The sequence below is a fragment of the Archocentrus centrarchus genome, chromosome 16, assembly GCF_007364275.1.
Source record: "Archocentrus centrarchus isolate MPI-CPG fArcCen1 chromosome 16, fArcCen1, whole genome shotgun sequence".
In the NCBI taxonomy this organism is placed as follows: domain Eukaryota; kingdom Metazoa; phylum Chordata; class Actinopteri; order Cichliformes; family Cichlidae; genus Archocentrus; species Archocentrus centrarchus.
Window position 1 is genome coordinate 10,027,969 of NC_044361.1, and position 14,384 is coordinate 10,042,352.

The following is a 14,384-nucleotide window of genomic DNA, read 5'->3' on the forward strand; positions in this document are numbered from 1 at the left end:
GCTTGTGGGATCACGTCTCAAGACCTCATAAGTATTGCTGTCACTGAGGAGTGTAGTCATTTTGTTGTGGTAATCCGATGAATTCAGAACAACAGTGCACCTCCCTTTGTCAGCTGGCAGTATGGTGATGTTTGATCCTTACTTAGGGCTGTGATGGCCTTCTTCTCCTGAATAGTGAGGTTGGATGGAGGAAGTCTTGCACTGGAGAGGGTGGCTGAAACTTTCATCCTGATCTGTTCTGCTTCAGGTTGGGATAGTTTGTTATTTCTTATAGTGGTTTCTGTTGCTGTGTGTTGCAAGGTGCAAACTCTTGGGAACCAGTCTGGACTGTCTGCATCTCAAGAGACTAGACACTGATTGAAATGACCCACGCCTCCTTCACACCTTGGCACATGTGTTTACACACATGATCAATAGAGGGTCATAACCCACCTCCAAGGGACTACGCCCACAGGGTTCAAATACCTGGGTCTCTCCACCATTTGGTTGAGAACTGAAGAAGCCTTTCGTATGAGAGGTGAAACGTCTTCAAGAAACAAAAAGAAGTCCCGTCGCCTTTTTCAAGCTCCAGAGACTACTATGACCTGGGTGACTGAGAATCTACACAGACATACGACCTGAAAAAACAGCTGGCCGAGGCTTGTTTACCACAAAACCTGCAGGATCAAAGTAGCCAAACTGCTGCAGAACCGTGTGCAGAGCCTTCCTGCCAAGCCACGAAGGCTTCAGACTGACTTGAAATCTGCCAAACAGGCCAAACAACAGAGCAGATCCAACAGCTCCAGCAGCAGCTCCAGAATCTCAGAGACAACTGGAGGAGCAGGTAACTTAACACAGACAGGAGAGAGAGAGCGATTCCAGTATGAAATGAATGAGGTAAAATACCTGCTCGCTAACTACAAGAACCTTCATGCTTTCTACCTTAAAATCATGAAGCATGGTAACTTGACTGGAAAAAGCAAGGCACGGAGCAAGGAAAGGCAGATTCTTTATCACACCCAAAATGAGCCAGCAAATATTCATCCGTATCACAACCATTTGGGAGGAAATGTGGTATAAATGTAGTTATACGTCACAGAGTAGCTGAAGAAGAACATTCTGAGAGAAGTGGACTGTGTGCGCATCAATGACAGGAGAAGACTTCCACACTGATTCATGGAAACAAACTGTAGCCAAACCGCAGTCCGTCAAGTTTTGTTAATTATTTTTTTTGTTTCAGAATTTTTATTGATTGTATAAAAGAAAAAACAATGAAAAGAAAGCTTTAAAAAAGAAGTGCTGACATACATTATTATTGGCATAAGGTATTACAGCTGTGTGTACATGCTCTATATACATAGGCAGAATTAATTCATTGTTGACTTACCTAATAACTTATTCCATCATCTTCTGGCGTTGGGACTGATTGGGGGGGGGGGGGGGGGGGGGGGGTATCAGATCCTTTACTCAAGTAAAAGTATTCATAAGTCTCTAACTGTAGGTCTGTCACAATTGAACCTACTCACAGCATAAATACTGTTACATGTTGACTGTGTGGAAACAGCAGTTCACTGCTGCAGCTTATTTGGGTGAATCTGTTTAATACAGGACAGTCACATTTTCACCCCTCAGCCTAAAAATACCAATATTGTCAACCAATTTCTAAATGCACCTGTAACTATGTGCATTTAGAGTTATTTCAGTGTTATGACCACTTGTTCAATCTTAAATACTTTCAGATTGAAACCGACTGAAGCAGTTTTCCAGTTCCAGCCAAACAAACAAAATGGAATAAATGCATCGGACTCCTTGTCCAAGATTCTTCAGCTGTGTTATATCATTGACTGATCGATTGGTTTGATCTGTATTATGTAACATTTTGACAGAGCTGACTTCAGTAAAAGAGCTCTCACTCTGCACCTTTTTTTTTTTGGGATACCTTGACGTGCGATTTAGGATTTACACTTGGACTGATGTGCCACTTTGGCATGAAAACGTACTACCTTAAAAGGTGCATGCTGTATTCAGGTCCAGTTTAGTTTTTTGGGCTTTGTGCTCTAATAACTGCGTGGGTCGCGGTTATATTTTACACGGGCCACGGAGTGTTTCTCCTTTCGTACATGAACACTCTTTGCTTTCACTTGCTTTTCACTCTGAACGGTAAAAAGAAATAAAGCGCACCTTTTTCTACTGACATCAAATCATACTACCGTCCTACTGGACCGCTCTCCAATCAGCAGGCCAGAAAAAGCCCGGTGCAGACGCGACCATCCAATCAGCGTGTAGCGTGAGCTCTGCTCACCTTCACGTCATTCCTGATTGGTGGTTTGCGCAGCGGCAGAGGGGGAATGTGAAAGCAGCCAATCAGAAGAGGTCCGTCTTTCTCATTGTCATAAAATATTCAGCATCGCTGCAACTCTCCGTGGACCATGAGTTACAAACATAACTGCGGGTGACGGGCTATTTTTGTTTTAGGAGAAACCTGGAAAAAAATAAGATTAAAAAAAATTATTATTACTATTATTTACACCGTATATATATATATTTTTTGTCAGCCTTAAAAAATATTTTTCATCACTGTTGCACTTTAGCTTTAATTTATTATTATTATTTTGTAAATTCGAAAAGATGTGGACTTTCCTGGGAATAGCAAGCTTTACCTATCTTTATAAAAAATCCGACACGGTGGTGAGTTTGGCTCAGAAAGAGCTTGTGATGGCCGTAGCCTTATTCTTTACAGCCAGCCTGCTGCTCTCATATATCGCCTATTTTCACGGCCAGAAGCTCAGAGTCACCCAGGTACTTAATGTGTTCCTGAACAGTCTGTCTTTGTTACCTGTTATCAACCACTTAATCCCCCAAACTGCAAGGAGCGAGCGAGCAGAGAAGAGCTGCAAAGAGGTAAGACACTTCATATGGACTCCTGTAAGTCTAATTATGTGAACAAAGGAAAACATGGGATGATTAAAAAGAAAGAAAATATGATTGTTTTTCTATTCAGTTCAAGTCTTTTATTATATACAGTGCTAAAAAAAAAAAAAAAAAAAAAGACCTTCACAGTATGATACAGAGTCAGTTAAACTCCGGGGATATCAGCATGTCCCGTTTGGAAACTTAAATCATTGTGAATCCGTTTTACCTGCTTTGGTACAAATCAAAGTGACAACAGGCGCACTGGAGAGCCAACAACCAGACAACCCCCCAAAGTATAAGGGTTTGCTTAATTAATCTGGAGTGGCTGTGGCTCTGGCGGTAGAGCGGGTCATCTTCTAATCGGAAGGGAAGGTTGGTGGTCCATTCCTGGCTGCTCCAGTCTGCATTCATCGAGTATGAATGTTAAAGCAAACCTGTTGTATAAAGCGCTTTGAGTTCTCGAGTAGAAAAGCGCTATATAAGAACTAATCAATTAACCTTTATTTATGAGCAGTGTATTTAATTTTCTTTCTCTGGAAAGCCTGGAAGTTGTTTTAAGTATGTCAGAGCTAAAGATCAGTGCATTGAAGGACTGCAGGTACCAAGGGCGTAGGAAGGAGTTTATTATTGGGGGGGACACATATAAAATGTGTCCCCCCCAATAAAGCATAAAAAATGTCATTTGATCTTTTACTTTCTTCTTTTTCAAATGTTTCTTGGAAAAATAGTGTTGTGTACACCTATATTATTGCATGGATAATTTACATATATATATATGTTTTATAATCATAAGATGTGGACAAACCACCAAACAAAATGGCTTGAGTCTTTTATGAGGCATAATGACCATGTCATTCCAGGCTTACTTTAACAGCTGGCCGCACTGGTACTAGTACAGAGTATTAGGGCCACATTGAGAAAAAAAATTGTGCATTTTGAGAATAAATTTAAAATTTTGAGAAAAAAGTCGAAATGTGCAGATTAAAGTTGTTTTAAGTCAAACAACTGCCATGACACGTCTGTTATCCCCTCCAGAATGTCTTGTATTATGAGTTAGTGAAACTATACTTTAGAATCGGTTTTAGTAACAAGGAAATGATTTCTCTTTTAGTACATAAACATGATGTAGTGATAAGTATGAGGGCGTTAAAGAGAGAGTGCAGAAAGCTGCATCTGCTCAGAAGGAAAAACCACACAAAGTGGCAATGGTTAGATGGAAGGATGGCTGCACCTTCGTACAGTACAGAGGGGACATGTAGAACCACAAGACACAATAACACAGCTGATCAAGTTGTTTTCTACCCAAGGCATTTTGTAGAGAGTATAGCAGCTGTGGCCGTTATTTGACTTGAAATGATGACTTCAACGATTTTGACTTTATTCTTAAAATGCATAAAATGATTTTTTTTTCTCAATGTGGCCCTCACACGCCTTCATATACCAGCAAGCTAAATATATCAGTAGCACAAAAATAATTTAGTAACGCACAGAAGTGCAAAGTTTGATATGTTTATTGGTCGAAAACATTTAATAATGGTCAAAAATGCATTTATGTAGGTTGACTGGCAACAGAACTGGTTCTTTAATTAAACAACGTTCAGACATGAATGAATCCTCACAGATAATGTAATAAACAAATTATTCACTTTTTACTAACAGCCTTAAGTAAAAAAAAAACAGGTATTAAAATATGCCTATTCAGTGTGAAACTCTAATCTAATAAATCAAAATAAATATCAATAAAAATAATAATAACCAAAAGAAATAAAGAAAAGTGATACCTCTCACATTTAATAGACAAGCTGCGTGCCTCTTTACAGCTCTGCATTTAGCCAAACAAAAGGTTAAAAACATTGGCCTAAGCAGAAGAGCCAAAATAATTTTTCCACCTCTCATTTGAAATTCATTGCAAATTGACTTCTTTTCCAGTAAGTAAACTTCATCCTATGTATGAAAGTAAACTGACAAACAACCATATTCATGGTAACATTCCTGACTGACCGTTTTACCTCATTCAAAGAGTTTCTGACTCCTGCCGCTGTTTCAGGCTCCCAAACACTTGCGCCGTTCAGAGGGGGGCGGGGGGAGCACAGTGGCATGACGCTATGTTGCGCCTTCAAAATAAAAGCACGCGAATTAAATTTTTTTCTCTGTGCTGTGATTTTTGGGTGGGACAAATGCGCATGTCTCCAATATTGGGGGGGACACGCCCCCCCCCCCCCCCCCCCCCCTTCCGGTTCCTACGCCTATGGCAGGTACAAGCAGAGGTTAGTTGAGTATTTTAGAGAGTTACATTTTCAGTGTGACTGCTCCTGTAGGGCCGGAGAACAAGGAAAAGAGTGGAAACGAGCTCCTCTGACTCACTCAGTGCTTCAGCGTGTGAATCCTTTGATGCTCCGGATGTGGTGATAGTTGGGGCCGGCGTTTTGGGCTCGGCGATGGCGGCAGTCCTGGCCCGGGACGGCAGGAGGGTGACGGTGGTGGAGAGGGACCTGAGAGAGCCGGACAGGATAGTGGGAGAGCTGCTGCAGCCCGGAGGATACAGAGCACTCAGAGAGCTCGGACTGGAAGGTCTGTTACTGCAAGTGTCCTTTAAAGTGTACTCACCAATCACTTCTTGTATAATAGTTTAGTTGTTCCTCCAGAGGTCATAGGCCTGCACGAGCACCTAGTTTTTATTATTTCATGTCTTAGAACTACTACAAAGACCCAGAACAACTACTTCTGGATCTTGATGTCACTCATTAAGGACATCAAATGCATCCTTGCGCTGACCTTGAGTGCACACCAGTCATTCCAAACTGATGCTGCGTTAATCGACTCACTGTGTCCACTTTTAACCTCTGCTTCATGTCATCTTTGGCTTAAATGAACAGTGAATGTGCGCTGTGCAGTTTTAACCTGCTACTGTGTTTGGCCCCAGGCTCTGTGGAGGGTCTGGATGCCCATCTTGTGCACGGCTACGTGATCCACGACATAGAGAGTGGCACCGAGGTGGAGATCCCCTACCCTGAGGAGGAGACAAAAGTCTACTGTGGCCGTGCTTTTCATCATGGGCGATTCATCATGGGCCTGAGGAGAGCCGCCATGGCTGAGCCAAAGTGAGCAGAGTCATGAATAAGAAAGATTTTGAATGCGCCTGTGTACACAATGATAGACTTTAAGTTAAAGAGATGCAACACTGAAGCAACATCAGGGACATATGTTGTACTTAAGCAGTCTTTACTATGATCACACTGCTCTGTGGGCGTGCAGTCTAGATTTTTCTAACTGTCCAATTGCGCCCCCCAGTGTCACATTCATAGAAGGCACCGTGACCAGTCTGCAGGAAGAGGACGGCTGTGTAACCGGAGTCCAGTACAAGGATAAAGAAACCGGAGACATCAAGGTGAGAAGAGGGAGCTCAGTGATACCGGCACAACTTTCAGACTCCGCTTTGTGTTTCCCTCTCACCTTACTGAAAGAAATCCTGTATTTAACTCCGAGGGCGTGTGATGACTGTGTGAACATGTGTCCCGCAGGAGGTCCATGCACCTTTAACTGTGGTGGCTGACGGCTGCTTCTCCAAATTCAGGAAGAGTTTGGTGTGCAGGAAAGCTCGCACCTGCTCTCACTTTGTGGGATGCCTGATGAAGGTATGCGGAGCTGCGGCACAGCTGCTGAAAGAGTGATGAGCTGAACCAATGTTTTTATTTTCAAGAATATATTTATGCATTTTTAAACAAGAATTGCAAATCAAACAAAGGTACTTGAAACTAAAAGAAATCAAAAAGCAGTCTTCTTTTAAATAATTTCTTACTTCATACCAAATTTGAATCACTTATTTAACAACTGGATTAACATCTGGGTTTTACAGGAAATAAATGAAGTTTAAAACAAAAAACATAGCATCACAAATTCAGGCCTTTCCCAGGGTAAAGCAGTTAAACTGGCATTGTTTACATCACTGATAGACTGCATATAGGTGAAATATTTGGAAGATTTATCCATATTTTCTCTGACTTTGCACAAGGATGTGTCCTAAACTTAGTGCTCAGTGTCTGAAATAAAAAAAAACATCCCGCTGCACCACCCTTGAATGCACCGTTCTTCTCTGCAGGACTGTCCGCAGTTTAAGGCCAACCACGCCGAGCTGGTGCTGGCCAATTCCAGCCCAGTGCTCATCTACCAGATCTCCTCCTCTCAAACCAGAGTGCTTGTGGACATCAGGGGGGAGATGCCTCGTAACTTGCCAGAGTACATGACTGAGAAAATCTACCCACAGTTGCCAGGTAAATGATGAAGAACACACTTTATTTAATCCGTGATGAAAAATGACCATCTGCAGAGTGATAAATGAAGGTGACTTGAAGATCAGAGTCATTAAACCATAATACCAGAAGTGGTGGTAGGCAGGAATCCATGCAGACTGCTGCTCATGTGGAGGTGTGCACCTCCCAGGAAGCTGCAGCTGACAGAATTGACATTCATGGTGTGCTCTGCTATTCAGCTGAAATATCAAAGCCTCAGTACTAAAGCAGCCGCTCCAGTGACCTTGACACAGGTCCGGCTGGAATGCTGGAGTCAGTCATACTTGATGAATTGATAAAAGTACATTCAAACACCAAAAAAAAAAAAAAAAGATTTTCCCTTTGCATGTGGCCAGTGTGCACCTTTGGGTTTTAATCCACAGAGCTGGCTCAGTGATCGACCTCCTGCGTTCTCTCTTTCTCTCCTCCTTTCAGAGCATTTAAAGGAGCCTTTCATGGTGGCTATACAGAACGATCGACTCAGGTCCATGCCTGCCAGCTTCCTCCCACCCACCCCCGTCAACAAGCCAGGTACTGAAGTGTTATTGACTGGCTGATTTCTGTCGGAGATGACCCGAGGTCTGTTTATTGAACTGGTTTTTGGCTAGTGTGCAGTACGATGAATGTTTTGGAAAGCGGTGTCTTGTTTTGGTCATTAGTGTAAGATGCCTAATTTGCAGTTAATTTGTATTTTAAGTTTAAAGTAACTCTAAGATGTGCTTTGCTTTTGGCTCAGACATTTGCTAAAGTGCTAAATATGAAAGAGAACATCTGGCGATAAGATATGAGACAAACAGCTGTCTGTTGTTCACAGGCGTGCTTCTCCTGGGTGATGCTTACAACATGAGGCATCCTCTGACCGGAGGCGGGGATGAGTGTTGCTCTAACGACGTTTGTATCTGGAGGAGTCTGCTCAGGAACGTTCCAGATCTGTACGACGACAGGACCATGCTGCAGGTGAGCATAGGACTAATTCACTAATCAGAACACCTGTCCCCAAATTCAAATGATTATTAAAAAAAAACAAACAAAAACAACACTGTACAGTGCTTACAACAGAAAGCACTTTCATTGATTTTTCTAGAAGTCACAATTTGTATGACTGCAGGCAGAAGCTGCATTTATACTCTCATATTTCCTCTGCTGTTGGTGAGAGACTGCAGGCCAGTGTGTAATATCGCACTGTTTTTTTTTTTTTTCTTTCTTTCTTCTCAACAGGCAAAGAAAAAATTCCACTGGGAACGCAAGTCATCACATTCTTTTGTGGTGAATGTGTTGGCCCAGGCTCTGTATGAGCTGTTTGCAGCCACTGACAGTGAGTCTCTGCCTGCCTCCATCTAGTGACACATGAAAGCACTGATGGGAGATGATGAATGTTGACTTTTATACAAAACTCAAAAATCCGCATTAATTTAACTTTGGCTTCTCATTCACGTTTTGTGTTAACCAGATTCTCTTCATGAGCTGAGAAAGGCCTGTTTCCAGTACTTCAAGCTTGGCGGAGAGTGTGTTGCTGGGCCTATTGGACTCCTCTCAGTGTAAGCACTACATGCTTTCCTCCACAGCAAACAAACCAAGGATAAATTAGTGGGTTAGCAGAATAGCTTTGGGAAATACACCTGCTCACCTTCTTGCTGAGGACTGAATGAGAATAGTGAGACTTTTATGCCTGTATGCGAAGTTACAACAGGTAGCTGGTTAGCTTAGCTTAGCATGATTGTTTCTGTCCAAAATCCTCCAGTCAGCACCTCCAATGCTCACACACCGTATCTTGTTCAACCCCTGCTGGTAGGCCTCCGGGGAGATGGTGTGACCGGCCAAGAAAGAGTCTGTAGGTCTGTAGAGTCAAGTAGGGTCTTTACCTGACAATATAAAGCACCTTGAGGTCACCGTTGTTGTGATTTGGCACTATATAAGTCGAACTGAATCATGTTTATATGAAAAAAAACAAAAACAAAAGTGTTGTGGTGAAAAGGGCGGGAACTGTGAAGATCAGCTCTTTCCCCTCGCTTCCAGTCTTCTTATTCTAATCTAGGCTAACTGCCTGCTGGATATGGCAGATGGGAGTTGCATAGCTAGAAAGCAAATGTCAAAGTATTCGTTCATGGATTAGTTTAAATAAACAAAAATAAAACAAAACCTTTTGAGGAATGTCAGCATGACAGTTATTTATTTTTTGACAGGTTGTCACCCAAACCCATGACCCTCATTGGACACTTCTTTGCTGTGGCGCTGTATGCAGTCTACTTCAACTTCAAGTCTGAATCCTGGAGCACCAAACCCCGAGCTTTATTTAAGAGCGTAGCCATCCTGTGCCGAGCCTGCAGAGTCATGTTTCCACTCATCTACTCTGAACTCAAGTACCTGGTGTACTAAAGAGACAAACTGTGGGAAGATTTAAACGCCTCAACTGGAAGAAAAACTCACCTTCCTGCTGAAAACAGCACTTTTAGCCAGCGTTTTACTCTTGATTTTCTACAATATTCTTCTTCCTTACTGAAGATGGTTCCACTTGATGCCTTTGTTCAGCTTTCGTGTAGCCTCTTTAGTGCTCACCCACAGTCTGCCCTGTCTGCCAAAGCACCGAGGCCTACATTAGCTATACTCATTCCTGCCAAGCAGAATTGTTTTGTGAATCATGGAATCTGAATTTCATCTAAATGAATTTAAGATAAGAATAATGAAGATATGTTTTTTTTTTGTTGTTTAGCTAATCTGGAGTCTATTTAATGTGAGAATCATTTAGCTTCAGATCTGCTGCACTGAGGGTGCCTTCCAGAGGATGTTGTCTGAATTGCCTGTACATTGCATTTTAAGTGAAACTAGTGTACTTTCTGTTTTTGCTGAGAAAAAGGTCTAAAGACTTTCTGTCCTCTACTGTTTCCCGTCTACCCAAGATTGTTGCTTTTACGTTGTTGTAACAAGGGACTTTCTTCACGCTGCAGCTGTATGCCAGAAGACTATAATCCGAGAACGATCCCCAAACGGTTTTATTCCTTCTGGATGTTTATAAACTCCTGATGCACCATGAGTGCCTCAGGGGGCATCTGGATTTCAGTGGGACCTGACACATCAGGGAAGCTCAGGTATTCATTTCCTCCGAGCTGACGATAAGGAACTCGTGAAGATTTGGCACTACTGTTTACCTGTGTTACTAAAATAAATCAGAACACAGTTTATGCCAGTTTTGTTTTTTACAACTTATTTTTGTATGTTGCAGTAATTTTTTCATACTAAAATAAAAAAAAATAGTGACCGGGGACACAGATGAACTCTCAACAACTACGACCAGTAGGTGGTGCTCACTCACAGCTGCAGGATTCATCACCTTGACTTTATCAATGCAACTCTCAACAGACTGCCTTAGCACTGAAATTCCATTAGAATATGATGAAATTAGCTTTTCAAAATTAGAGCATTAGTTTATTTTATATATAAATAGAGGACTGTAGGGACACTAAACCAAGTTTTATTTATTTAACCAGATCAGAGCAGGATCTCTAAGGATTTAAAATGATGGGTAAAATTAAAAACACAAGAGATACATATTGGATGTGACTGATTTATTACTGTGGTTACATAAAAATCAGCTTAAAAAAACTAATTTCTCCCTCTGTACCAAGTACATAATTTAAAATTAAAATAGAAAAAGAAGGATGACAAATAAATAAATCAGACATATCCCAGGTTAGAACAATTAATTCAGCTTTATTGGTATTTATACATCACTGGTACATTGTATTCTGGTGAAAGAATTGGAAGAATTATCCATATTATTCTGTGACTTTCCACAAGGACACAAATACTGGCGTGGAAGACCAGAAAAGGGGGGAGGGGGCAGAAAGCGCCACAGCAGGGGAGGATCATGTAATGTGTACATGTTCCTTCACCCGGCATCATCTGTCTGCATACCTACCTGTACCTACTCGGACTCACCTGACGGCCACGTGTGGAGAGAAACTGAGGCCCGCTGCCCCTTCTAACCACATTCAACCCCATCCCCTTCCTTCCTTTGTGTCATCATCCTTTTTTTCCTTGTTAGAGTAAAAGGGAACACCCCTGTTGATGTTTGTAGCAGCAAGCTCTCTACTAACAGTTAACATCTTAATGATCTAAACAAACAAACAAAAAAAAAGTACTGTACAACTACTGCTAAGAGAATCTAAGAACCTGGCCTTAACACTTTTACACCAGATTAAAGTGCTAGAAGCAACCGACCAATCCACACTTTATTTTATATATATATATATATATATATTTATATAGTAGTATGTAATTCATTATATATATATATATATATATATATATATATATATATATATATATATATATATATATATATATATATATATATATATATATATATATATATATTCTACTATTTTAACATTAATTTACAGGGTAATATACATTTTATAGTAACAGCTGAAATATCAGCACAAATATAATCACTGTCACACTCAACAGCAAAATATATATGATTATATAAACACATATATAATCATATATACCAATATATAATTGTCATATATGCATGTAAAACAGTTAACCACGTCTCAGGCTCTTCAAACAAGACCCAGAAAAAGCAACTGTCAATCAAGACGTAAAAGCTTTACAAGTTTCTCTCTTGAAAGAGCGACAGGCGGCGGCAAAATTGCCACGACCTGCAGGTTATTTGAGGTCACAGGACAGTTATTTTGCATATTCCACAAATCTATTGCAACACGTTACTGTCTACAAACAGTACAGCCAGCATCCCGCGAGAGGAGCTGGTGTTAGCTGGACTCACACATACACCCACTGAACAGAACATTACGACGATGGGTGATCTGATTATAGCTATGTGCTTTCAGATGGTGTGCTATGACAGTGAACAACAGGAGGACTACAATACACAATACTCTATAAGTTTAGCCTCAGAGGACAACCAAAAACTGTACTGTGAAAAGACTACCCCCCCCCCCCCCCAACTAAACACACACAGCAAATATTCTCCCTTCTCTGAGTTACGCGTCATCGTATCCTGCTGCTGATGTGTTTCGTATGTGTGTGTTTACCACAAATCACCACTTGTATTGTTGACAGCCCACCACCACCGAGAGGAATGGAATGTGTTCAGGTTCTGTCTCTCTAACTGGGTCTCTCTCCGTCCAAACTGACAGCACAGTGAGTAACGTCCTACAGAATGAACGCGATTTCAGGGGGTCTGACAGGGTGCAGGGGGACTCCTTGAAGTTCTATAAAGGTCTGATGCACAATCTGGACCAGCAGGGCAGTTCTTCTTCTTCTTCTTCTTGCAGTCCCAAACCTTAGCCGCCATCATCTTCACCACCTCTCGACAGAGAGCAGCTCCGACGGTCCTCTTTAATAATCCCCGCCCTGCTTCTCTCTCGTCATTTCTCACATACAGCCTCATCTTACCATCTTTTCACTGCCACTTTACTCTCTCCCCCTACTCTGCAAAGATGCTGCACAAGGCTGTAACAAGATACACACAAAGGTAATTTTTCACAAAGGGAAAAAAAGAAAAGAAAAAGAAACAAAGGATCTCTGTAATAACTGCAGTAGTAACGCACAACAAGCATCCGATAGCTGGCTTCCGGCCGGGAGCCCTGGTGATGTGCAGTTAGGTTTGGGACATTGCCAGTGTTCTATAGGAGGAGGACTCCTCACTTTCTGCCCTTCCCAGGACTTCTTTTTTCCCCTGTGTTGCACTGTTTTGTTATTCAAAAGCCCAGATCTCTATGTCCTGCACATAAAAGTCCTCCTTTTTGAAAGCATGGGGTTCCCAAATGTTTTACAGGAGTGACTCCTGCCGTGGTAAAGGTCTCCATCCAGCCACAGGCCAAACTCACCACTACAGAAGAAAGAAGAACACACATTTTTTTTTTAAATGTGTTTTTAACTGCAAGTGTGAAGGTACTCACAAGGGTAATGAACAAAGTACCAACTATTAAGTGTGATAGCCGTGTCAGATTTGTACAGTCAGCCTGTTCAATCAGTTAAACTTGACAGATTTTATTAAGCAGATACATATATAAATAAATAATGGTGCTGAAAACTGACCATCACCATGATAGAAATTATTTTAAATCAGAACAGAAACATGTTTTATATCTGCAAACACCACGCTTTTAATGTATTCCACATCCTTTGGATATCACAGGAGACTTGTGTCTACTTTGTGTAGCTTTGTTTAAAATCTGAATTAAATATTACTGCATATGATCAAATTCAGTTACTGCAAATATGTTGCTTCAATGGTATGTAGATTGCTGGCTCACCTTCCTCCACCAAAAGCTAAGGAGTCCATATCCCCTTTGATGAAAAACATATTGTCACCTGTCCACTTGTACACCTGTTGAGGACACAATAGTCCACATATTAGAAGATAATGCATGACATATTCAGTGTCCAATAGCCTTTATCTGGATGAGAACAGACTGCACCCATGTCTGTTTCTGATAGAGAATCACGCACTGTCATTTGAACTGAGAGCTATCAGACTAACTCTTGGCATTTTGGTCCTCTTGACTGAACATGAAAAAGATTCTTTCAAACTACCGTTTTGGTTGAAGTGTGAAAGAAACTGAGACCATCCCAGATCCAGTTAATGAGCTGCTCTCAGTTCATTCATCTCAGTGTTTGAAACACAGCAGAGAAGAAGTTACAAACCACTTTAAACTGTTCGTAAACACAAAGACGTGTCTGAAACGCAGGCACGGCTGAAGTCAAATATAATGAGGATTAATAAGGATACAGTCTGACAGTGTGCGCATTTGACTTTCACATGCATCACGAGCAGGTTGTGACACTTAATCACAGTAAACATCAGGTATATCATATCTAATGCTGCTTCTATTTTCTGATGCATGAAATATTTTGTCTCTTAAAGCTTTAAACAGTTCTGGCTAACAGTGTCCTAAATAGACAGCCGGCAAACACGCCTTAGCAGTTTTTTCCAGTCACTTCCTAAATATAACACCACCATTCTCCTTCTAGCTGTTTTCTGTCTTTGCCAACTCATGAGGGAAATATTTGGTTCTTTAGCTGCTAAATGCTTCTTTCTGTTCACCAACAACTTGCCAACTGCGCTGGTCTGCTGACTGGTGCCGGACAGAGAGTGCACATCAGAGCTTTTTCACTGTAAACAGCTGCCTGCTAAAGCTGGGAATGAAGTCACTGAGAGCAGTTACAGTGAAT

At 41.3% G+C, this 14,384-nt stretch overlaps 2 protein-coding genes across 2 annotated transcripts in view; one reads left to right on the forward strand and one right to left on the reverse strand.

Annotated features, from left to right (window-relative positions):
• The first annotated feature begins 2,407 nt into the window (after positions 1 to 2,407).
• On the forward strand, positions 2,408 to 9,807 carry sqlea (squalene epoxidase a). Its single transcript, XM_030748852.1, has 11 exons — positions 2,408 to 2,880; positions 5,211 to 5,463; positions 5,816 to 5,993; positions 6,184 to 6,280; positions 6,414 to 6,527; positions 6,992 to 7,163; positions 7,617 to 7,712; positions 7,996 to 8,138; positions 8,400 to 8,496; positions 8,632 to 8,719; positions 9,365 to 9,807. The coding sequence occupies exons 1-11, from the start codon at positions 2,608 to 2,610 to the stop codon at positions 9,555 to 9,557; spliced, it is 1,704 nt and encodes a 567-aa protein (XP_030604712.1). The 5' UTR covers positions 2,408 to 2,607; the 3' UTR covers positions 9,558 to 9,807.
• A 2,872-nt stretch (positions 9,808 to 12,679) lies between these two features.
• The window catches only part of oxr1a (oxidation resistance 1a), a 120,939-nt gene continuing 119,234 nt past the window's right edge, over positions 12,680 to 14,384 (reverse strand). The window contains 3 exon segments of the mRNA XM_030748959.1: positions 12,680 to 12,956; positions 12,959 to 13,038; positions 13,466 to 13,539. Coding sequence (XP_030604819.1) covers positions 12,904 to 12,956; positions 12,959 to 13,038; positions 13,466 to 13,539 — 207 coding nt within the window. The 3' untranslated portion in view covers positions 12,680 to 12,903.